Source organism: Gossypium arboreum, chromosome 13 (assembly GCF_025698485.1).
Source record: "Gossypium arboreum isolate Shixiya-1 chromosome 13, ASM2569848v2, whole genome shotgun sequence".
Lineage (NCBI taxonomy): Eukaryota > Viridiplantae > Streptophyta > Magnoliopsida > Malvales > Malvaceae > Gossypium > Gossypium arboreum.
The window spans coordinates 580,538-604,002 of NC_069082.1; the positions used below are offsets into that span (position 1 = coordinate 580,538).

Here is a 23,465-nt window from a genome sequence, read left to right on the forward strand (position 1 = left end):
TTTACCTTCCACGATAGTTGTGACATTATTATATAATCTTCAATTCTTTATAATCTATACTACATATATAGAATACAGACACTTAAAACATGCAATAAGGAACCATGATGATGACCCAAATTTTATGTGAAAATATTAAACCTAGTAAGCATCATAAACAACAATCCTGTCCATGATCTTGGCCACACTATCTTTGGACTCCTTTAACACCTTGATGCTGTTTTTAAGCTTCTCACGCTTTGCAACAATGGCAGGAGATTCCACCAGCATCTTCTCTATCCCATGTTCATCTGGCCCCATCAGCTCCTTCACAATCTCATCAATGTCATTGTTTACAAGATTATGAACACGGTATTGTAAATGCAATGCCATGGAATCAACCAATCTCACCTTAAATATCTTCCAATAAGCAACCATTCTCATCTTCAGGTCGAAAGCTTGTTGCAGGATCGAAACATTCGCGTGTTGTCTGAGATGTTCGACTTGGATTTCTCCGAAACCATGGATTTCCCAGAGATCTTGGATTTCTCCGAAACCTTGGAGATCCTCGGTCTCACAGGTTATTGGAATTAACAGATCCTCGGTCTTACAGATTATTGGAAACGGCTTGACTGTTCCGGTTATTTGGTTTGTTCCGGTTATTTGGTTTATGAAATGGTCTTGTTGGTTCATGAGCTTATTCCACTCCCTCATGTAATCAGGGTTACATGTATAGCCTGTTAGTTTCTCCATTTCTACAATCTCTTTCACCCTATTGATTGATTGCTCCCTCAGCTTTTGAACAAGGTTGTGAGCGGCTCCTTTCGCGGATACCTTGAGTTGATAATATATTTCAAGTGGCGCGTCAAAACAGACGTCACCATATCGTCTATGTAATCCCAAACCTTTTCGGTGAATTTGATAGGGAGATACGATATCATTTCTACTTTTCTTCGTAAGATACGAAGGAATGCTTCATAAGGAAGGAAGTTCGGTAGTTCAATCCCTTAGCATCTTCCAAACCCTTGATCTCTTCTGTTAAAAAGTCTTTCGACAGATTACTTTCCTCGCAGTTGTGAAGCTCATTGGAGAACTGGTTCAGCATTTCGACAAACCTAGCAGTCCCGTGCTTCGTGTTGTCCTCGGGGTATTCATCAAATTCCCTCTCCAAAGAAGTTTCTTGAGGGATTCTTTAGCTGCTTGAATGATCCGCATCATAGCTTGAGTGGCATCAGCAATTGAAGTTATGGCCTTTGGCATTTTCTCTAGCTCTGAAACATTTGCATCCAGCTTTGCACTAATGTTTTTAACAATCTCTGGCAAGCCCTTTGCAATTTCATTAGCTTGAATTTGGGCAAGCTTTTGAGCCAAAACATGAACACCCACAATTGATTTATCAATACATGACAAATGTGCATTAGTTTCGAACAATCTAGCCTCTTCCTTCCTTGCTTCTTCATAGGATTCATCACCAATCCGATTCCGTACACAAACATAGCCAAGTCCTATATTCACATCATCTGCAGTAACCTTGTCAACAAGCCCTTCAGGGGCCCTATCTACTTTAGTAACCACAGCAAGAGTTCTCTCACCATTCTTGTCCACTTGTTGCGACATCCTAATGGATTCACAAGTTGAAAAATCGACAGTAGCCGACAGAACATTAAGGATAATGCTTTCCTTTGGCGTTATGTACTGCATGATGATGTCCCTGATCTGCTCATATATGTTGTCAGGCTGACCATGGACAGGAACTCTGGTAATTCCGGGAAGATCAAACATGGTAAGATCAGGAACCCCATCTTTTTTCACCACTAAAGTTAAAGGGTTGTCAGATATGCTCTTACCAGGGCCCGCAACCTCATCAGTTGCAATGTTTATGGCTGTTGCAATCTGGGGTTCCTCCACTGGGACCATTTTGCCATTGTACTCCAAGTAAAGCTCTGGCCTTGGACTTGCATGGTTCTGCAACCTGATTATGAGAGGTACCCTGGTGCAAATGCCCTGGCTACGAGGAAGGTTAACGCCAGCCAAGGATTCAAGAACACTGGACTTGCCTGATGACTGGTCTCCGACCACAACAATTGTGGGGAGCTGTATGCCTTCTTTCATCACCATGAGCAGCCTGAGCCTGTCGATGACATCAAGCAAAGGTCGGATTTTGTCGTTGAATGATGAAATAATTGGGGCTTGAGGTGCTGCTGCTGCTGTCACCACCCTAGGTTGGTCCATAGGAGGAGTTACTGGTTGAGAATCTTCATAATCACTGATGACACCAGTGCTCCCTGAATCAGCTTCATCATAGCTACCCATTTTTTAGAAGTCGAGACAGCAGTGGGAATTGGCCAAACTAGATGTTTTAGATGGTTTTTTTGTTGGAAGTTGGAAAGCAACAAGCTTTAACTTAAGTGAAGACAAATTCAATGAAACATGTTCGGGTTTATAATGACAATTAAAATAGGGTAAAGCACCAAAAATAGGATCAATAAAACATGCAGAGGAAGCTACAGTGAGAATGGGAAACTTTATGTTATACTTTTAATTGTAGAAAATACATCTTATATTCTGTATTGGATTGTAGAAAACGATGCCAGAGAGGAAACAGAACAAAATCAAATCGTAACCAATCAAAAGATGAGTGTGTCGATAACAGAACAAGTTCCTACAAGAACTAGACAATGAGTATACTTTTCTCTTTATTCCTTGTTTTGTGGATTATATAACGAATATTAATGTACGATAATATTTTGATATTGTTTATACTTTAAAACAAATATAAGATAACCAACAAGTTATTCGAATGAGTGTTTGTTTTGTGGATTATATAACGAATATTGATGTACGATAATATTTTTATATTGTTTATACCTCAAAACAAATATAAGATAACGAGCAAGTTATTCGAATGAGTGGTATTAGACTTCTTCCAAATATTTAGACTGATTAGTTATTATTCGAAAAATTTTACCTAAATACCATATTAATAGATGAGAACATCTATATTTAAAAATAAAAATTCAAAAAGATGATTGCATACCAAGGCTTGGAACATTGGAATCTTGGTACACAAAAAAGCAAAAAAAAATTAAGCAATAAGATTTCATAGAGATATAAAATATTTACCGTTGTAAATTAACACAAAAAAAATAATAATAAAACAAAGTAGAAAACTAACCCCCCCACCCCAAATTTACCGTCCACAGTAGTTGTGACCTTATTATATAATCTTCAATTCTTTATAATCTATACTATATATATAGAATACAGACACTTAAAACATGCAATAAGCAAACCATGATGATGGCCCAAATTTTATGTGAAAATATTAAACCAAGTAAGCATCATAAACAACAATTCTGTCCATAATCTTGGCCACACTATCTTTGGACTCCTTTAACACCTTGATGCTGTTTTTAAGCTTCTCACGCTTTGCAACAACGGCAGGAGATTCCACCAGCATCATCTCTATCCCATGTCCATCTGGTCCCATCAGCTCCTTCACAATCTCATCAGTGTCATTGTATACAAGGTTATGAACACGATATTGTAAATGCAATGCCATGGAATCAACCAATCTCACCTTAAATATCTTCCAATAAGCAACCATTCTCATCTTCAGGCCAAAAGCTTGTTGCAGGATCGAAACATTCGAGTGTTGTCTGAGATGTTCGACTTGGATTTCCCCGAAACCTTCGAGATTCACACTGCAAGGCCGCAAGCACATGTTTGTTCCAGATATTTGGTTTATGAAATGTTCTTGTTGCTTCATGAGCTCATTCCACTCCATCATGTAATCAGGGTTACATGTATAGGCTGTTAGCTTCTCCATTTCTACAATCTCTTTCACCCTATTGATTGATTGCTCCCTCAGCTTTTGAACAAGGTTGTGAGCCGCTCCTTTCGCGGATACCTTGAGGTGATAATACATTTCCAAGTGGCGCGTCAAAACAGACAGCACCACATTGTCTATGTAATCCCAACACTTTTCGGTGAATTTGATAGGGAGATACGATATCCTCTCGACTTTTCGCCGAAAGATACGAAGGAATGCTTCAGAGGGAAGGAAGTTTGGTAATTCGATCCCCTTAGCTTCTTCCAAACCCTTGATCTCTTCTGTTAAAAAGTCTTTTGACAGATTACTTTCCTCGCAGTTGTGAAGCTCATCGGAGAACCGGTTCAGCATTTCGACAAACCGTGCAGTCCCGTGCTTCGTGTTGTCCTCGGGGTATTCCTCAAATTCCCCTCTCCAAAGAAGTTTCTTGAGGGATTCTTTAGCTGCTTGAATGATCCTCATCATAGCTTGAGTGGCATCAGCAATAGAAGTTAAGGCCTTTGGCATTTTCTCTAGCTCTGAAACATTTGCATCCAGCTTTGCACTAATGTTTTTAACAATCTCTGGCAAGCACTTTGCAATTGCATTAGCTTGAATTTGGACAAGCTTTTCAGCCAAAACATGAACACCCACAATTGATTTATCAATACATGACAAATGTGCATTAGTTTCGAACAATCTAGCCTCTTCCTTCCTTGCTTCTTCATAGGATTCATCACCAATCCGATTCCGAACACAAACATAACCAAGTCCTATATTCACATCATCTGCAGTAACCTTGTCAGCAAGCCCTTCAGGGGCCCTATCTACTTTAGTAACCACAGCAAGAGTTCTCTCACCATTCTTGTCCACTTGTTGTGACATCCTAATGGATTCACAAGTTGAAAAATCAACCGTAGCCGACAGAACATTAAGGATAATGCTTTCCTTCGGTGTTATGTACTGCATGATGATGTCCCGGATCTGCTCATATATGTTGTCAGGCTGGCCATGGACAGGAACTCTGGTAATTCCAGGAAGATCAACCATGGTAAGATCAGGAACCCCATCCTTTCTCACCACTAAAGTTAAAGGGATGTCAGATATGCTCTTACCTGAGCCCGCAACCTCATCAGTTGCAATGTTTATGGCTGTTGCAATCTGGGGTTCCTCCACTGGGACCATTTTGCCATTGTATTCCAAGTAGAGCTCTGGCCTTGGCCTTGCATGGTTCTGCAACCTGATTATGAGAGGTACCCTGGTACAAATGCCCTGGCTACGAGGAAGGTTAACACCTGCCAAGGATTCAAGAACACTAGACTTGCCTGATGACTGGTCTCCAACCACAACAATTGTGGGGAGCTGTATGCCTTCTTTCATCACATTGAGCAGCCTGAGCCTGTCGATGACATCAAGCAAAGGTCGGATTTTGTCATTGTATGATGAAATAATTGGGGCTTGAGCTGCTGCTGCTCCCACCACCATAGGTTGTTCCATAGGAGGGGTTGCTGGTTGAGAATCTTCATAATCATTGATGACAACAATGCTCCCTGAATCATCTTCATCGTTGCTACCCATTTCTTAGAAGTCTGAGACAGGAGCGGGAATTGGCCAAACTTGATGTTTTAGATGGTTTTTTTGTTGAAAGTTGGAAAGCAATAAATTTAAACTAAAGTGAAGACAAATTCAATGACGCATGTTTGGCTTTATAATGAAAATTAAAATAGGGTAAAGCACCAAAAATAGGAACAAAAAAGCGATGGCATCCTATACCAAACCCCAAGAAACAAGCAAAGGAAGCTATAATGGGAATGGAAAACTTTAGGTTATACTTTGAATTGTAGAAAATACATCTTATATTCCGTATTGGATTGTAGAAAATAATGATACAAGGACAGAAGAGAGGAAACAGAACAAAATCAAATCCTGACCGACCAAAAGATGAGTGTGTCGATGACAGAAAGTTCGAAACATAAACAGCCCCACTAGTTCCTGTATCCTACAGGAACTAGACAGCAGAACTATATGAAACAATGTATTCACATTGAAGTTTTGGATACATGTCCCGTACAAGCCATGTTGCCATTAACTCATATGCTCTTTGTGTCAAATGAACTCCATCCCAACTAAGCCGTTGATTGGGGTTTTCGCATATCGGTACTTTTGGATCTCCGCACCAACTTGATAAGCCATAATCGTAGTCTCCCCCAATTCCGCAGCAAGCTTTTTGCAATGATGTTGGATCAAAACCTGATGAGATTTTTCGAAAACTCAGAACATGACTAGAACCATTCACAGTACGATCTCATAAACTTATGGATGCAAATAAATCAGACTTACCAAGCACATCACCCTTGCTCAAAAGCCACAGGAATGCATTGTAGTAGTCACCGTAGACAACGATTACATCTGGATGTTCTTTTAGCTCACCAATAGCTTTTTGAAGAAGATCATTATGATAGATTGAAAAATTATTCAACTCTTTAAACAATGAAGTTCATCATAAGCAGTAGCATTATTTGTTTGGTATTTGGTGAGATATACAGGAAAGCAGCCTATGGGGAAGTTTCCAGGAACAACTAACCGAGTAGCACCATATCTGATAACTCTCTACACGGTGGAACTTATGAGAAACAGGGTTTCAATGATTAGAAGTGATATAATCAGATGTTTCTTAGAAGGAAACTTACTTTGGTAGCTTGTTTTATGGTTTCAACTACCTCGGGCACCATGGTCTTAACCTCTTTTATGGTTTTTCTTTGCAAAAAGGCGTAGTTATAGTCATTTCCTCCTATCTCCCCAACCATGAAAAGAGCTTTTCCATTTTTCTTGAAGCAATCTACCAAATATAACACCTCAAGTGGTTATTTGTGTTAATCCATTCTGAACATTGTTATTATACCTGATTACCTCACCAGGAGGCCTCATTAGACCAAACACTCTATCATGGAGGTCTCGCCTGCATGATAGCTCAACCAACTAAAGACACTCATGTGCCTTGTCACACGAGCCACCACAAGGTCATATCAAGATCCACTCAGGACCTGCTGCTATCACAACTAGTAGAGGCTTCATCACTCGACCGTTAAGTCTACAAGAATAATCCATCTTCAACCTCTGCTAGCAGCTCTTGACACTCACGTGTGAGCCACCTTCAACCTCTTCCACCACATCCTATATCAACAAACATATATAAATATATATATGTATATATATATAGGAAAGATGCTAACCTTTGTTACCATGACAAGTAGTATTGAAATAGTTAAACATCCAGTCAAGTTGTCTACTTAAAGATACCGGTAGTCACAAAGGAAGCATGTTTGGCTTTATAACGACAATTAAAATAGGGTAAAGCACCAAAAATAGGATCAATAAGGTGATAGCGTCCTATACCAAGTCCCAAGAAACATGCAGAGGAAGCTACAATGGGAATGGAAACTTTATGTAATACTTTTAATTGTAGAAAATACATCTTATATTCTGTATTGGGATGTAAAAAATAGTGATACAAGGACGCAAGAGAGGAAACAGAACAAAATCAAATCGTGACCAATCAAAAGATGAATGTGTCAATAACAGAACAAGTTCCTACAGGAGCTAGATAACGAGTATATTTTTCTCTCTATTCCTTGTTTTGTGGATTATATAACAAATATTGATGTACTATGTTCTTCTCTTTATTCCTTATTTTGTGGATTATATATCGAATATTGATCGATGATAATGTTTTGGTATTGTTTATACCTCAAAACAAATATGAGATAACCAACAAGTTATTTGAATGAGTAGTATTAGAGTTCTTCCGCTAAATATTTAGACTGATCAGTTATTATTCGAAAAATTTTACCTAAATACCATATTAATAGATGAGAACATCTATATTTTTAAAAAAATCCAAAAAGATGATTGCATACCAAGACTTAGAACATTGGAATCTTCGTACACAAAAAAGCAAAAAAAAAAAAATAAAGCAATAAGATTTCATAGAGATGTAAAATGTTTACAACGGTAAATTGACACACAAAAATAAAAATAAAACAAAGTAGAAAACTACCCCCACCCCCACCCCCCCAAATTGCCGTCCACAGTAGTTGTGACCTTATTATATAATCTTCAATTCTTAATAATATATACTATATATAGAGAATACAGACACTTAAAACATGCAATAAGCAAACCATGATGATAACCCAAATTTTATGTGAAAATATTAAACCAAGTAAGCATCATAAAAAAACAATCCTGTCCATGATCTTGGCCACACTATCTTTGGACTCCTTTAACACCTTGATGCTGTTTTTAAGCTTCTCACGCTTTGCAACAACGGCAGGAGATTCCACCAGCATCATCTCTACCCCATGTCCATCTGGTCCTATCAGCTCCTTCACAATCTCATCAATGTCATTGTTTACAAGATTATGAACACGATATTGTAAATGCAATGCCATGGAATCAACCAATCTCACCTTAAATATCTTCCAATAACCAACCATTCTCATCTTCAGGTCAAAAGCTTGTTGCAGGATCGAAACATTCGAGTGTTGTCTGAGATGTTCGACTGGGATTTCCCCCAAACCTTGGAGATTCACACAGCAAGGCAGCGGCTGCATGTTTGTTCCAGATATTTGGTTTATGAAATGGTCTTGTTGGTCCATGAGCTTATTCCACTCCATCATGTAATCAGGGTTACATGTATAGCCTGTTAGCTTCTCCATTTCTACAATCTCTTTCGCCCTATTTATTGATTGCTCCCTCAGCTTTTGAACAAGGTTGTGAGCAGCTCCTTTCGCGGATACCTGGAGGTGATAATACATTTCCGAGTGGCGCGTCAAAACAAAAATCATCACATTGTCTATGTAATCCCAATACTTTTCGGTGAATTTGATAGGGAGATACGATATCCTCTCAACTTTTCTCCGTAAGATACGAAGGAATGCTTCACAGGGAAGGAAGTTCGGTAGTTCGATCCCCTTAGCTTCTTCCAAACCCTTGATCTCTTCTGTTAAAAAGTCTTTTGACAGATTACTTTCCTCGCAGTTGTGGAGCTCATAGGAGAACTGGTTCAGCATTTCGACAAGCCGAGCAGTCCCGTGCTTCGTGTTGTCCTCGGGGTATTCATCAAATTCCCCTCTCCAAAGAAGTTTCTTGAGGGATTCTTTAGCTGCTTGAATGATCCTCATCATAGCTTGAGTGGCATCAGCAATAGAAGTTAAGGCCTTTGGCATTTTCTCTAGCTCTGAAACATTTGCATCCAGCTTTGCACTAATGTTTTGAACAATCGCTGGCAAGCACTTTGCAATTGCTTTAGCTTGAATTTGGACAAGCTTTTCAGCCAAAACATGAACACCGACAATTGATTTATCAATACATGACAAATGTGCATTAGTTTCGAACAATCTAGCCTCTTCCTTCCTTGCTTCTTCATAGGATTCATCACCAATCCGATTCCGAACACAAATATAACCAAGTCCTATATTCACATCATCTGCAGTAACCTTGTCAACAAGCCCGTCAGGGGCCCTATCTACTTTAGTAACCACGGCAAGAGTTCTCTCACCATTCTTGTCAACTTGTTGTGACATCCTAATGGATTCACAAGTTGAAAAATCAACCGTAGCCGACAGAACATTAAGGATAATGCTTTCCTTTGGTGTTATGTACTGAATGATGATGTGCCGGATCTGCTCATATATGTTGTCAGGCTGACCATGGACAGGAACTCTGGTAATTCCAGGAAGATCAACCATGGTAAGATCAGGAACCCCATCTTTTCTCACCACCAAAGTTAAAGGGATGTCAGATATGCTCTTACCCGGGCCTGCAACCTCATCAGTTGCAATGTTTATGGCTGTTGCAATCTGGGGTTCCTCCACTGGGACCATTTTGCCACTGTACTCCAAGTAGAGCTCTGACCTTGGCCTTGCATGGTTCTGCAACCTGATTATGAGAGGTACCCTGGTGCAAATGCCCTGGCTACGAGGAAGGTTAACACCAGCCAAGGATTCAAGAACACTAGACTTGCCTGATGACTGGTCTCCAACCACAACAATTGTGGGGAGCTGTATGCCTTCTTTCATCACATTGAGCAACCTGAGCCTGTCGATGACATCAAGCAAAGGTCGGATTTTGTCATTGTATGATGAAATAATTGGGGCTTGAGCTGCTGCTGCTCCCACCACCATAGGTTGTTCCATAGAAGGGGTTGCTGGTTGAGAATCTTCATAATCATTGATGACACCAATGCTCCCTGAACCAGCTTCATCATAGCTAATCATTTTTTAGAAGTCGAGACAGGAGTGGGAGTTGGCCAAACTTGATGTTTTAGACGGTTTTTTTGTTGGAAGTTGGAAAGAAATAAACTTAAACTAAAGTGAAGACAAATTCAATGAAGCATGTTTGGCTTTATAATGAAAATTAAAATAGAGTAAAGCACCAAAAATAGGAACAATAAAGCGATGGCATCCTATACCAAACCCCAAGAAACAAGCAAAGGACGCTACAATGGGAATGGAAAACTTTAGGTTATACTTTTAATTGTAGAAAATACATCTTATATGAAAGATTTCAAGAGAGCTTTGAATAAAATTGTACAGATCTTATTAACTAAAGAATTGAATTTTAATAGAGAATAGTTCCTTATTCTAATAAACTACTAAAATATAAAAAGAAAATAGTTCTCTTATTCTAGTAAACTACTAAAAATAAAATAAAAATATTTCTAGAATATGAATAAAATTTATCTACCCAAATAAGATTTATCTATCTAAATAAATTTAAAATATATACATATTTCAACATTATATTCAATGATAGAAAGTTCGAAACATAAACAGCCCCATTAGTTCCAGCAGGAACTAGACAGCAGAACTATATGAAACAATGTATTCACATTGAAGTTTTGGATACATGTCACGTACAAGCCATGTTGCCATTAACTCATATGCTCTTTGTGTCAAATGAACTCCATCCCAACTAAGCCGTTCATTAGGGTTTTTGCATACCGGTACTTTTGGATCTCCGCACCGAATTGATAAGCCATAATTGTAGTCTCCCCCAATGCCGCAGCAAGCTTTTTGCAATGATGTTGGATCAAAACCTGATGAGATTTTTCGAAAACTCAGAACATGACTAGAACCATTCACAGTACGATCTCATAAACTTATGGATGCAAATAAATCAGACTTACCAAGCACATCACCCTTGCTCAAAAGCCACAGGAATGCATTGTAGTAGTCACCGTAGACAACGATTACATCTGGATGTTCTTCTTTTAGCTCACCAATAGCTTTTTGAAGAAGATCATTATGATAGATTGAAAAATTATTCAACTCCTTTAAACAATGAAGTTCATCATAAGCAGTAGCATCATTTGTTTGGTATTTGGTGAGATATACAGGAAAGCAGCCTATGGGGAAGTTTCCAGGAACAACTAACCGAGTAGCACCATATCCGATAACTCTCTACACAGTGGAACTTATGAGAAACAAGGTTTCAATGATTAGAAGTGATATAATCAGATGTTTCTTAGAAGGAAACTTACTTTGGTAGCTTGTTTTATGGTTTCAACTACCTCGGGCACCATGGTCTTAACCTCTTTTATGGTTTTTCTTTGCAAAAAGGCGTAGTTATAGTCATTTCCTCCTATCTCCCCAACCATGAAAAGAGCTTTTCCATTTTTCTAGAAGCAATCTACAAAATATAACACCTCAAGTGGTTATTTGTGTTAACTATTAGAATATACCCATTCCTTGCCCGTACCTTTCCCATACCTACCCATACCTTGGAAAGGTCAAAGTTATGGGCATCAAATATTTATTTAGTGTTGGGCATGGAATAATAGCAATTTTTAGTCCCTAAGTGAATAGGGACTTTGCAAGGTAGCCCTTGAACCTCAACTATAAATAGGCCTAACCTTTGCTCATTCTAATCATCCCACATTTGTCATTCTCTACTTAAGGCATTGTTCTCTCTCCCTATTTGTAAAGTTTCACTTGTATTTTAGAGTGAAATATATTTGGTAGTGCCCGAGGACGTAAGCAAGATTTGCTGAACCTCGTTAAAATTCTGGTGTTCTTTTCTATTTATTGTTCATATTTTGTGAGTGTGATTGTAGTGATTTATTGTGCTATTAAATTACGATAGAGGTATATTCTGGCTAGGAAAGACTTGATACTTAAGTAATCCTCGTGATCCACCTCTCTTTCCTGGGAATTGAACTTAATGTGATTTTTTAGTACAATAATTTTACTCTTTCACACGCTTCCGCGCAACATTAACCCATTCTGAACATTGTTATTATCCCTGATTACCTCACCAGGAGGCCTCATTAGACCAACTGCTCGATCATGGAGGTCTCGCCTGCATGATAGCTCAACCAACTAAAGATACTCATGTGCCTTGTCACACGAGCCACCACAAGGTCATATCAAGATCCACTCAGGACATGTTCCTATCACATCTAGTAGAGGCTCCATCACTCGACCATTAAGTCTACAAAAATAATCTATTTCAACCTCTGCTAGCAGCTCTTGACACTCACGTGTGAGCCACCTTCAACCTCTTCCACCACATCCTATATCAACAAACATATATAGAGAGAGGAAAGATGCTAACCTTTGTTACCATGACAAGTTGTATTGAAATAGCTAAACATCCAGTCAAGTTGTCTACTTAAAGATATGCCGGTAGGCACAAAGGAAACATTCCACTTGGCTAAATCTTCTGCAGACATGGCAGTAGCTCCGGCAAACGCGAAATTAAGCCCATAATCAAAAATTCCATCTTTGTTTAAGTAAGGATCAAGAAAAGGAATTCCAGCAGATAGTGCTGTTCAAATGTTCAAAACACGAAACAATAAACACACTGGTTAAAAAAGAAGTTAATTAAACCAACAAAAATCAATACAAATATAATCATTAATCATCTTCCTAAAGCTTTTTAGTATGGGATTGACACTTTTTTAGAGAAAAAAGCGATGGATTCTTCTCCAAGCAATGCCCCCAACGTGTATGGTCTCAGTGAAGCTTTTGATTAGAATTTAGTATTTTACCTATATAATCAATCATCAACAAACCATCGGAGCATCTCCCAGTTGCTTTCTTGAAGGTTTCTCCATATGGTAACCTTGCAAATTTTGATGAAGGGTTGTCTTGCACATCATTACCCGTGTCTGCTATGGAATCCCCGAGTTGATATATGGCATCGAAATTGCAGCTGCTAAGGATATGATGATTGTTGCATGTAATGAAGTTGAAGAAGGAGAAGATAATTAGTATAGAGAACACAAAACCTGGTGGTGAAGATTTACTAGAAGCCATATATGCAGAAATGGTATTACTGGGTATTTAGCATCTAAATCTTAGCTCCTCCTAAAAAGTTAGCTTTGAATCAGGGACGGCACCAAAGGGGCAGTCAAAGGCCTTAGCACCCCAAACGGAAAATTATTATTTTAGTCCCTCGAAAGTTTTAAAATTGTAAGTTAGTTTAATAGTAAAAACACATTTTGACCACACAAGATGAATTTTTTTAAAAATTTAATCCTTTTAAGATTCTAAAATAACACATATATACAAAGATAAAATTATATTTTAACCTTTTTAAAATTATATAATTTAATTTTAGCCTCAAATCTTAGACAAAAAAAAAGCGTTTTATTTAAGCTTTTTGTTTATTTTTCTTCAATGTGATTCATTAAATACAACTAAAAATATTTGAAAGAGAAATTTTGCTACACACTAATTAGGGAGGTCGATGTGCGAGTATTTGTTGAAACTCCTACGAAACTTTTAACACTTTTATTATATGATAAAACTAAAGATTCGGAAAATATATAGTTTTATTAATTTCTTTTAAAAATCATTTAACCATGTATTTTTAATCTGAGTGAAGAAACTAATTATTTTAATTATGGGTAAACTACATAAGGAGTCACCTAACTATTAGTAATCTTTTTTTGTCACCCAACTATGAAAAGTTACAAAATGGTCACCTAACTATTCAATCTTGTCTTTTTAGAACACCAGACTAACGGTGGCAACTTTTAAAATTAACATAATAGCAATTTTAACCCTCAAGATTTATATATTGTATCAATTTAGTCTTGATTCTAAAACAAAATAACTCTCAACATTTACACATTGTATAATTTGGTCTCTCTCTTTTGTAGTTTTGCTTTTCTTCGTGATATTGAAAATTAATTTTAAAAGAATAAAAAAAGATAAAAAGTATTATCTTGAATTTTGGGTGCTCCCATTTTTTTATATATTTTAATTAAATTTAACTGATAAATTTATTTTTAGCTTTTTAGATGAAAGGATAAAGAAAAACAAAGTTGTGAAAAAAAATCAAATTACACAATGCGTAAATGTTGAGAGTCAACTTTTTTAAAATCAAGACTAAATTGACATAATTTATAAATATCAAGAGTTAAAATTAATATTATACTAATTTTAAAAGTTGCCACCTGTAATCAGTAATAAAAAGATAAAACTAAATAATTTTATGACTATTTACGTAATTTAGTGTTTAATTATTTGTTTTGACCATTGATTATTTAATAACTAATAACATTCAATAATTGACATTAAAAATTTGTTTGTTTGATGAAGTCATTGTCATGACCCAAAAGATGTACATACAAAAATGGAGTCACAATCGGCCTCTAACAAATTGAATTTAGAAAGTAGACACCAACTATTTAAAGAAAAATTTATTTAAAATATAATTGTTGTATCTTAATTTATAAGTTATTATATTATTATATAAGCATAATATTTTTTTTGGTAGATAAAGATTCATTTTTTCTAGATAATTTTTCGAAATTATTAAATAGTCATTGAATTTTTTGACAGATTTTGTTGGTAATTTGTGGTACAAAATTAAATGAATGTTAACATGTTTGAGGCGAATCTCGATGAACATGTCACACAACGCGGCAAGTAAGGGCTTTAGACCTTTAAATGGTATAATTTTGATTATAATGCCTCTTAAATGTCAATCGTTCAATTTAATTCGTTTTTCTTTAAATGGAACAATTGTAATTTAGACCTTTTTCAAATGTTTAAATTTAATTTTAGTTATTTTAATGCAAAATATTTTAGCTTTGCCTCTATTTTTTTAAAAATTTTATCTTGGTTTCTCATCACATAAAATCCTGACTTCACCTCTGATACCGTGAGACTTAATGTCAATACTTTAAGTATTCAAATCTCGAATCGTCTATGAACAAAGTTTCGAAAGAAAGATGATGGAATATTGGCCTCGTAGTTGTATAAGAGCTAGAAACTAATATTATAAAAAGATTGGAGATTACAAGTTAAACACTTGGAATCATCGAAAAGTTATTGTAAATAAGCAAAAGAGAATAAACCTCTCCATTAATATTTTTCAAAATTCAATTGGTCAATGTTTAGGATTTAGGGTTTTAGATTTAGGGTAAAAATACTACAAAAATTATGTATCGATGATATGAAAAAAATTACTGAATGTCATTAAATAATTAGCAAAAAATCATAAATGATGGGAAGAGTCCATAACTTAATTTCTCCTTTGCATGCTACTTGGATCATCATTTATGCCACACGTCACCGTTTCATTAGGTGTTCGATTGTCATGTCATCACAATTTATTGGCTTTAAGATTTTGGATGATATGGTAACAATTTCAAACATAAGGTACTAATTTGATCAATAAAAAAAACTTAGGTACCAATTTTATAAAATCTACCAAGTTCAGGCAATCAATGAAATGACGTCGTTTTGTTTCTGATTCGGGTTCCGTTCTTTCTTCTCCTTCCCCCAAAACGTGAACTGTGCAGAAATATCTAAAACCCTACTGCTCCGCTCTTGGGGAAAATCCATGAATTTGTTCCCTTGAATTCCCCGAATTACCCCTCTAAAGATGCAGAATTTCCCTTAATTGCCATGTCCTCCGACGAAATCACCCTCAACGTCTTCCAAGACGACCCGATTCGGGCCTTTAATTGCGGACCCGGTACAACCGGCCGACCCGGTTCAAAAACCCGAGATCCAACTTCCTTCATAGACGATAAAATGTTCTCCTTCCCTCCTTTGCAACCTCCCGAATTCCGCTCCTCCAACATCTACGCCGCCGCCGCTGCCGCCGCTGCTGCCTCCGCAGACCGTCGTGGCTCGCCGAATCGTCACCAGAGGAATTGGGGGAGTAGTCCCGGAGGTGGCTCCACTAACAGCGGTGACGATGAATTGGATGGAGAGGATGCCGACGACGACGAGGAGGAAGACGAGGATGATGATGATGATGATCCTAACGAAAATAATATTAGTAACAAAAATCATAATATTAATATAAATAATCATATTAATAAAAATAATAATAGTGGAAACGAGACTGTAAATAATGCAGGAAGTGCAGATCCCGAAAGAATGGGAAACGGAAAAGCAAAGCATTCCTTTGGTAAGTTCTCTGTTATTTCTGTAATCAATGTCTGTTGATGTGCCTCGGCTTTGCCGAGATCGTGCCGATCAGAGTTTTATTTTCCAACTCTGTCGAGCCCTTGTGGGTTCACAAAGTAAGCCGGCCCTGCGAAATTGAAGGGTTCGCGCATAATCAAGCTGGAACTTGATGACTTCTTGCATATAGGTCATTTATCAGCATGATGTTATCACTTGAACTAGCTAATCCGTTGATGTGTTCATAGGCCGAGGATACATCAATGATGTTAATTTTCGTTTGTTTCAATCTTTTACAAAGTTCATTGATTTCTATATAAAAAAGTACAAGCTTTATTTATTCTTTTTATTTTTTTTTATAATTGGAAAGTGGGAGGGAGTTGCAGGGAACTGGTAGTGAAGGAAGGAGGAAATAGTGTGGGGCAAGGGTTGAGAGAGAGTAATAGTTATCAAAATGCGGTGACAATTGCGGATCCAGATGGAGATCTTTATTACACACAGTATTCGCATGGTGGAGAAGGATCTGCTTCTGTTGCAGGTGCTAATGGACAGAAGGATATTATTGCGGCAGAAAATGGTGGTGGATGTGGATTTAGTGGAAGAAAAGATGTTTCATTTTTAAGCGAGTCCAGTGATCCTTTGCGAGCCATTTTCTCCGACCCCATCACGTAAGTAATTATAACTTTTAATTGTTGAAAGAATGGCTTATACATTTGTTGGATTTGATCGTTTAATGCCTTAAACATAATGTTAACTACTAGTTCATATAGTTGTGAATTTTACCTGTTTTGTTGACTAGTGAGCTTCGGCTGGGATTTTGAGCAGGAAAGTTGATATTAGTAGTATAAGTTACCACAGAAAGTGACGCATGTCAATATGTTTAGTTTTCATCTGTCTCTGTATTTTTCTTCCAATGGTGCATTGATCTTTGATCCTTACATATCAAGGATTTGTTTTACTTACAGAAAGAAGGGAAAAGGAAATGTTGGAGTGATGTTTTCACCATTTATTTGCATTACTTTTTAAAAATTCAGGGGAGCTCTCATGGACGATGCGATGATATTACCTTGTGGACATTCCTTCAGTGCTGCTGGATTACAGCATGTTCTTAGAATGGTGAGCTTTTTGTTAACTTATTTCTAATATTTGTTCTTTAAACATGATGCTTAGTGCTTGGAGAAGATTGTGCCATGCTTTGAACAATTAGTTTTGATTGGTCAATTGATGGTTCAAATCACTAGAAGTGATGAGTTTTAACTCCAAGATAAGAAAATTTATACCATGTATTGATCAAGTTCTTTTCCATTCTGTTTAGTACTTTCTTTTCTCAAGCAAAATAGTCGCACCACATTGCCACTTCGGTAAAGTTGGTAGATTTGTTACTAATATAACATGAATGATCACTTTTGCTTCAGGTCTTGGTTAAAGTCTTATATCCTAGGTGCACTATAGATCATAGGCATGGTTCTGACCTATATAATTTTCAATCTTTTTAATCTTTATTTGCTTTTTTACTTTCACCATAACTTATAAGTCTGCCATCTCAGTGTGTGATAATCAGCTCGAAGTAATTTAGCCTGAAAATATCAGGCTTGGCATATTGGTATAATTTGAGATTGGTTACTTATGTTGAACAATTTTACATTTAGTAAGAGGTCGCTTTTTATCATTTTGAACAAATAATATGAGCCTGTACATAAGTGGATCATTCTGTAAAGTATTATTTTGTTGTCAGGACAGTTACTTTCTTTCTAATAAAATGACTATTTAGTCTTTTCATCAGTACTATAATAGCACCTCTCAAAGACGGACTGTAACATGGACTAGATGGTGTATATGGTGCTATAATTCTTATGTGAGAAATGGTATTTTCATCTATGTGTATCCATGTCATTTTTTTCCCTCCCTACAATCCTCCTTGTTCTTAAGCATTGTGTTTTGGTGAATTATGATTTATGTCAACGTTTGAACCTTTCTGCTCGACTTTTATTTGCTAGTGGAATTGCTTCAATGTCTTAACAATCTGCGAGCAGAACTTCTGTTATCTCAATCCATGACTGAAAGTGTATTGCTGCTATAGAAGCCATATAAATCCTTTGGCCTTAAGAAATATTAAGAATGACCTTTGAATCTGGTTTTGTGATTGATTGTTGGCTTTTGAAGTTTCTGCCTCCTTTATACAGACCATTCTTAGTAAGATATTATATCCAATTTCGTGAACTGTATTATAAGGTGCCTTCGCATATTATAGTTCATTTTTATAGTTATTTTTTAAATCTGTGTAGTATTTATCTTGTTTTCCAGCTTATTTCACTAGCTTTTGCCTTGAACTGCATAGTCAGTTTACCCAGTCATTTGCTAACAATTGTTGCAACAGTATATTAATTTTGATATTATCAATGCATTATCAGAAAGTTTGCTACACTTGTTCGCAATCAGTTTCAGAGGCATTGGTGTCTCCAAATCTTTGTAAGTAATATCCGTCTGTTACAAAATAAAATCTTTATCCCCTTTAATTTTGAATCTCAGTTATAGTTTTGTGAACTGCTATTATAATTTGCTCAGATTTTCATGCAATGATGATATGCATAGTTAAGTTTCCTATTCATGTTGAGCACCGCCATCTCTGTGTCCCTTAAACCATTTCCCAGGTTTCTAGTTTCTATACTTCTATTTTCTCAGATATGCAGTGATTCTCTCTATAGATGTGGACAGTATTTGATATAAATTTTGATGAAGGGGCAAACCTGTGGTTAAATTATGATTAATGCAAAAAGTTCCTATGGCTGGTGCTATGCATACCATTTTTTTCCTATACATGGATATTTATTTGGTTTTTTTGTGCTGATGTTCACGAGCAGCTCTCCGAGCTGCAGTGCAGGCATTTCGTCACGAAGAAGAATTACAGTTCTATCGCTCACCTAAAAGGAGGAGAGAGAGATTTGACCAGGTTTATCATTTTCATACCTCCTTTTATTGTTACTAGCTTTCTAAACATGTAGTTGGGTTCAGTAAAAGTGCTATGGAAGCCTCTATACTAGGAGTCAGATTGTATTTTGCCCCATTTACTCTTAAAATGGGCAAATTAGTCCTTGTACGGTTGATCAAAGAACAAACTGATCTTTTTTGTTAAAAAATTCATGCATTTCTACTGTTAAAAACTGGTGTGGCAGACAGAATAACTAGACACGCCACATGTACCTCATGTTGACGTATAGGGAATAGTTTTTAACAATAGAAATAGATGAAATTTTTAACAGAAGAGCCAGTTTGCTCTTTAATCTAATGGATAAGGATTAAGGACTAAATTGCTCATTTTTTTAGTAGAGGAGGCAAAATGCAATCCAACTCTTAGTATAATGGCTTCTGTGATACTTTTACTGTGGGGTTCCCACTTCTTTTATATCATCCCCAACTCTCCTTTTACTTCTGTGTTCGTGTAGGATAAGAGTAGCTATGGTGATCCAAATATCATGGATCCTCCAAGAAATAGAGGTGTTCAGTTTCCATTTGCTGTAACAGATCGGGTTATCATAAAGGTATATCTAGTGAAACCCCACGCATTTTTTCTTGCAACTCATGTTTTTTATAGTTGAATTTCATGACCGGAGACTGGTTGATTCAGGGGAACAAGAGAACCCCACAACGTTTCGTAGGACGTGAGGCCATTGTAACCATGCAGTGCTTGAATGGATGGTTAGTCACCACCTTATGGATTACATAGACATGGTATCTGCATTGTCGATCAATCTTGCTAACTAATTTTTTTTTTTGCAGGTATGTGGTGAAGACATTGGATAATGCAGAGAGCGTTAAATTGCAGTATCGCTCACTTGCCAAAGTTGCAGATAACACAGCCCCAAAGCCAATTACAAGCAAGATGGGACCAAACTGGTTATAGACCTGTAATTTATAAAATGGGGGCAGGTGAGTGACACTTCGTTGCTGGTGTCGGTATCAGTGTGTGCCACGGTTAGTTCAATATTTAACCTAACTCGAAATATTTTATTTTATTTTTTGTACCATTGTTATAGTGTTTCATGAAACAAGCCCCTTGTAAATTACCTTGTCACGTATTTTAAGCATAAAAATTACATGCAAAGAGTTGAACGAGCATGCTTAATCATTTTCGTTCTATATAAATATATGTATATGTATGTTCACATCTTTGTATTTAGCTAATGCCCCCCTTGTACAAATATGAAATGTAGTACAAAATGATACTTATAAAGTGAATGGTTATTGATGCATATATTAATGTCAATATGTTAGGAAACAAGTGGCAGACATCATTTTTGAAAAAACATCATAATGTTCTCACTTTTGACTTTTCCTTTCACTATATTTAAAAATGGACATTTATATTATATTTTGAGGGCTTGAAAATGTTTTATGAGATTTTCAATTGATTTTCATATTATTCTTAAAATGATGGGGTGGAAGTGCAAATCTCGAGCCGTCTTAAGGGTTGCAACAATGGTCTGTGCCTCGGCCAACAAATCATCAAAGATGCCCTCTAGCTTGCGTGCACAGTTCACTCGCACTATACCCTTCGAATCACCCACCACGGCACCATAGGAGCTTCACGCTCCCTTGCTCACCAAGCTGCGTCAACATTGCTCTTAAGATGTTGATCGCAGGGGCCTCCCATCTCTCGATTCTCGAACTCCTAGGCAAGAAGAGTTCATAAAGAAGATTATGAATCCTGAAGTCCTTAAGAGTGCCTGAGCATGAATCAAAGTGTCTTAGGGAGATAGTCTTTCCTTGCACGGTTTCTAAGTTCCTTGCCACTCAAAACTGTCAAAGGACCACTAAAAAGCTAGTAAAGATATCCTTATAGAGCTTCCTCATAGTTAAGGATGGCAATGGAGAGAGGTGAGGGCAGATGTTAAATCCACTACTATTCCATAGTTAGCACATTCTACTCCACTACCCTCCTTATTTCACTATGGATGTATAATTTTAAAAGTCACTACCATTCTCATGGACATTGGATACATCTATTCCCGTCCTAATTTTCTTCATTTCAATTTAATTTTTGCTACTTGTGCTTAATATTTTCAATCTTTTGAAGTCAATTAAAATTTTAAACATAATACCAACAAGTGGTTTGGTGCAATGGTAAAGCGTATTACATTTCTAAGGGGATAACATAAGTTCAAATATTGGAGACAACATTGCTGGGGAAGGGGGTAGCCACTGACCCTGAACATGGATTGTAAAATGGATATGCATAATACAAAATAAAAATAAAAATTAAACATAATATATAAATTTTTTTATAATATTTTATTATATTTTCATTCTTTTAATAGTTATATATGTACAAATACAAAATAGTAGTTTCATATAGTGGAGCGAGATGGGGCAAAGCAAATAGTTACCATAATTGTACCGTACTCATTGTCTAAAAAAAAAAATCAACATGCGTCACCTGCATCCCCTATTTAAAAGAAAATAATCCGCTTCACTATGGATTCGAATTTTGTTATCTCTACACATAGCAAATTTCAGCCACTTAAAATAAAATTGTTGACTATGCAATGATGGGCTTGTAACCCAATTTAATTACTAAAGGACCCATGAACAAAATAAAGTGAAGATAAGGGAAAGATGTCCACAAACATATCAGCTCAACAATGTTCTATCAACCAATCAACAACAATAACGTACCAACCAATCAAGGTTGTTTTTAGTAGAGATGTAAATGAAATAGTACTGCTAGCAAATTTTTTGAGTTCAATTTAAAAGAAATTTTAATTCAATTAGATAATTATCAGCTGAGCTCAAATAATTCAAACAATTAATCAAACTAAATTCGAGTTTAGAAATACTCAAACCATAATTGAGTATTGATCTCATATATATTCATCGCATAAAAAACTCCTAAAGTTTAGTGATCTCAAAAGTATTTACAGTTCTGAAGTCTTTGATTCATATAACAGATTTGTACATCAATTCCCTAACTTGATCAAACATGACGTTTGTCAATTCCCATGAAAACCAAGTCTTATTTATGAACAAGAAATTTTTCAATTAAAATATAAATATGGATTCAATTCCCCCCACAAGGTCTTCAATTTCCCTGCAAAAGCCAACAATTCTTGAGCTGTGAGAAAGCACTTTCTCTAAAACTATTAACCTTCACCAAACAAAAATGGGTGCACCTTAACCCCAACCCTGAACCCACTTCACTAGTCGTCTTCAACAAATAACAAGCTGGCGGTACTGGTTCTGAACCTGGTCCTGATCCACACCCATTATCTTCTTCTTCACTTTTACTTTGAACCACAATGCCCCATGTTCCTTCTTCAACTCCTTGTATTTGATCAACAAATATCACCCCATCCGGCATAGCTCTTTCCCCTTTCTTCCACTTCTGTTTCATCGAAACCCAGTTTTCTTCCACCGCCGTTGTTTCCATCGTGGCGTTTTCAGAGTAGACGTGGATCAAGAGTGGTGATTCGGGTAACTTTTTTACAATCTCAGCCACTGAATCTCTCATCCAATCGTCCATTTTCTCGTACGGAATCCCCTTGCGTTTGTTCTTTGACGATGATTGTTTTGGTTGCAATGAGTGGAGACTGCCACCGCCAGCGGGCTTAGATGAGGGCGGCGGCGTCGTTGCAAAGATCTTGAACGTTCTCGGTTTTGAAGATGTAGGATTCGAGAGCATTAAAGACTCGCACCGTTGGAAACTGACGCTACCACAGCCGCAACCAACACTACACACCACCGCCATTGTTGCTCTTTCTGGTTCACTGGTAATGGATTTTCGTAGCGCAAAATGAAACAACAAGAAAAGGGTATTTAGGATTGGACGAATGATGTCTGATTGATATATATATACATATATGAGGACGTTAGCTTTTCCTAGTTTCCATTGGATTTGGAAGAGAATCAGTACTGGCATTGTGGTGAATTTGATTTGCAAATGGCATTCTGGCTTTACACGTCACTTCCACAAAATTCCATTTCAAGTTTTTATTGCCTACCCCCTAACCTTATGATAATTTGGTGAAACCTATGATTTATCATAGTTTTTTGGGGTAAATTACGTGAAAGGATACTAAACGATTAATAAGTTTATGTTTTCGTTATTTAATTTCAAAAAGTTACAAAATGATCATTATAATATTTTAAAGTTTTTATTTAAGTCATTGGGTCGAAAACTCTCATTTCCCTTCTCTACTATAGTTTTAACCAAACAACTTTCTTCCCTGTCTCCGACATTAACCACTAGA

General features: G+C 36.7%; 5 protein-coding genes and 2 pseudogenes across 6 annotated transcripts; 1 reads left to right on the forward strand and 6 right to left on the reverse strand.

Moving 5' to 3' along the window:
• LOC108463362 (dynamin-related protein 4C-like) lies at positions 1-2,514 on the reverse strand (annotated as a pseudogene).
• Positions 2,515-3,077: 563 nt separating this feature from the next.
• LOC108463369 (dynamin-related protein 4C-like) lies at positions 3,078-5,612 on the reverse strand. Its single transcript, XM_053023907.1, has 2 exons — positions 3,560-5,612; positions 3,078-3,475 (listed from the first exon to the last, which is right to left on the reverse strand). Exons 1-2 carry the CDS (start codon positions 5,366-5,368, stop codon positions 3,305-3,307), a joined length of 1,980 nt encoding a protein of 659 aa, XP_052879867.1. The 5' UTR covers positions 5,369-5,612; the 3' UTR covers positions 3,078-3,304.
• A 186-nt stretch (positions 5,613-5,798) lies between these two features.
• On the reverse strand, positions 5,799-7,651 carry LOC108462360 (GDSL esterase/lipase At5g03980-like). Its single transcript, XM_053024056.1, is given in 6 exon segments — positions 5,799-6,040; positions 6,131-6,271; positions 6,274-6,400; positions 6,481-6,629; positions 7,024-7,076; positions 7,641-7,651. Coding segments are annotated over 6 exon segments (723 nt in total).
• Positions 7,652-7,759: 108 nt separating this feature from the next.
• LOC108461849 (dynamin-related protein 4C-like) lies at positions 7,760-10,190 on the reverse strand. Of its 2 annotated transcripts, none has more exons than XM_053023875.1 (2): positions 8,260-10,190; positions 7,760-8,175 (listed from the first exon to the last, which is right to left on the reverse strand). In XM_053023875.1, exons 1-2 carry the CDS (start codon positions 10,066-10,068, stop codon positions 8,020-8,022), a joined length of 1,965 nt encoding a protein of 654 aa, XP_052879835.1. In that variant the 5' UTR covers positions 10,069-10,190; the 3' UTR covers positions 7,760-8,019. The 2 variants fall into 2 exon arrangements, with proteins under 2 accessions (XP_052879835.1, XP_052879836.1); XM_053023876.1 differs by having other exon boundaries at positions 8,014-8,165.
• Positions 10,191-10,528: 338 nt separating this feature from the next.
• Positions 10,529-13,171, reverse strand: LOC108462359 (acetylajmalan esterase-like; annotated as a pseudogene).
• Positions 13,172-15,524: 2,353 nt separating this feature from the next.
• Positions 15,525-20,344, forward strand: LOC108461327 (U-box domain-containing protein 62-like). Its single transcript, XM_017761138.2, has 8 exons — positions 15,525-16,225; positions 16,592-16,889; positions 17,256-17,337; positions 18,633-18,690; positions 19,083-19,171; positions 19,665-19,760; positions 19,847-19,917; positions 19,999-20,344. The coding sequence occupies exons 1-8, from the start codon at positions 15,715-15,717 to the stop codon at positions 20,120-20,122; spliced, it is 1,329 nt and encodes a 442-aa protein (XP_017616627.1). The 5' UTR covers positions 15,525-15,714; the 3' UTR covers positions 20,123-20,344.
• A 1,769-nt stretch (positions 20,345-22,113) lies between these two features.
• Positions 22,114-23,184, reverse strand: LOC108462985 (uncharacterized). The gene has a single exon (XM_017762913.2). The coding sequence runs from the start codon at positions 23,132-23,134 to the stop codon at positions 22,298-22,300; it is 837 nt and encodes a 278-aa protein (XP_017618402.1). The 5' UTR covers positions 23,135-23,184; the 3' UTR covers positions 22,114-22,297.
• Between the last annotated feature and the right edge of the window lie 281 nt (positions 23,185-23,465).

What these genes read in the sequence shown, in the direction of transcription:
- LOC108462985 (XM_017762913.2), bottom strand. Translation starts at nt 23,134, where the DNA reads ATGCCAGTACTGATTCTCTTCCAAATCCAATGGAAACTAGGAAAAGCT.
- LOC108461327 (XM_017761138.2), top strand. Translation starts at nt 15,715, where the DNA reads ATGTCCTCCGACGAAATCACCCTCAACGTCTTCCAAGACGACCCGATT. An exon ending in TACAGCATGTTCTTAGAATG is followed by an intron (nt 17,338 to 18,632) that starts GTGAGCTTTTTG and finishes ATGCATTATCAG; the next exon opens with AAAGTTTGCTACACTTGTTC. An exon ending in CAGATCGGGTTATCATAAAG is followed by an intron (nt 19,761 to 19,846) that starts GTATATCTAGTG and finishes TGGTTGATTCAG; the next exon opens with GGGAACAAGAGAACCCCACA.
- LOC108461849 (XM_053023875.1), bottom strand. Translation starts at nt 10,068, where the DNA reads ATGATTAGCTATGATGAAGCTGGTTCAGGGAGCATTGGTGTCATCAAT. An exon ending in GTTATTGGAAGATATTTAAG is followed by an intron (nt 8,176 to 8,259) that starts GTGAGATTGGTT and finishes GAGATTGTGAAG; the next exon opens with GAGCTGATAGGACCAGATGG.
- LOC108463369 (XM_053023907.1), bottom strand. Translation starts at nt 5,368, where the DNA reads ATGGGTAGCAACGATGAAGATGATTCAGGGAGCATTGTTGTCATCAAT. An exon ending in CTTATTGGAAGATATTTAAG is followed by an intron (nt 3,476 to 3,559) that starts GTGAGATTGGTT and finishes GAGATTGTGAAG; the next exon opens with GAGCTGATGGGACCAGATGG.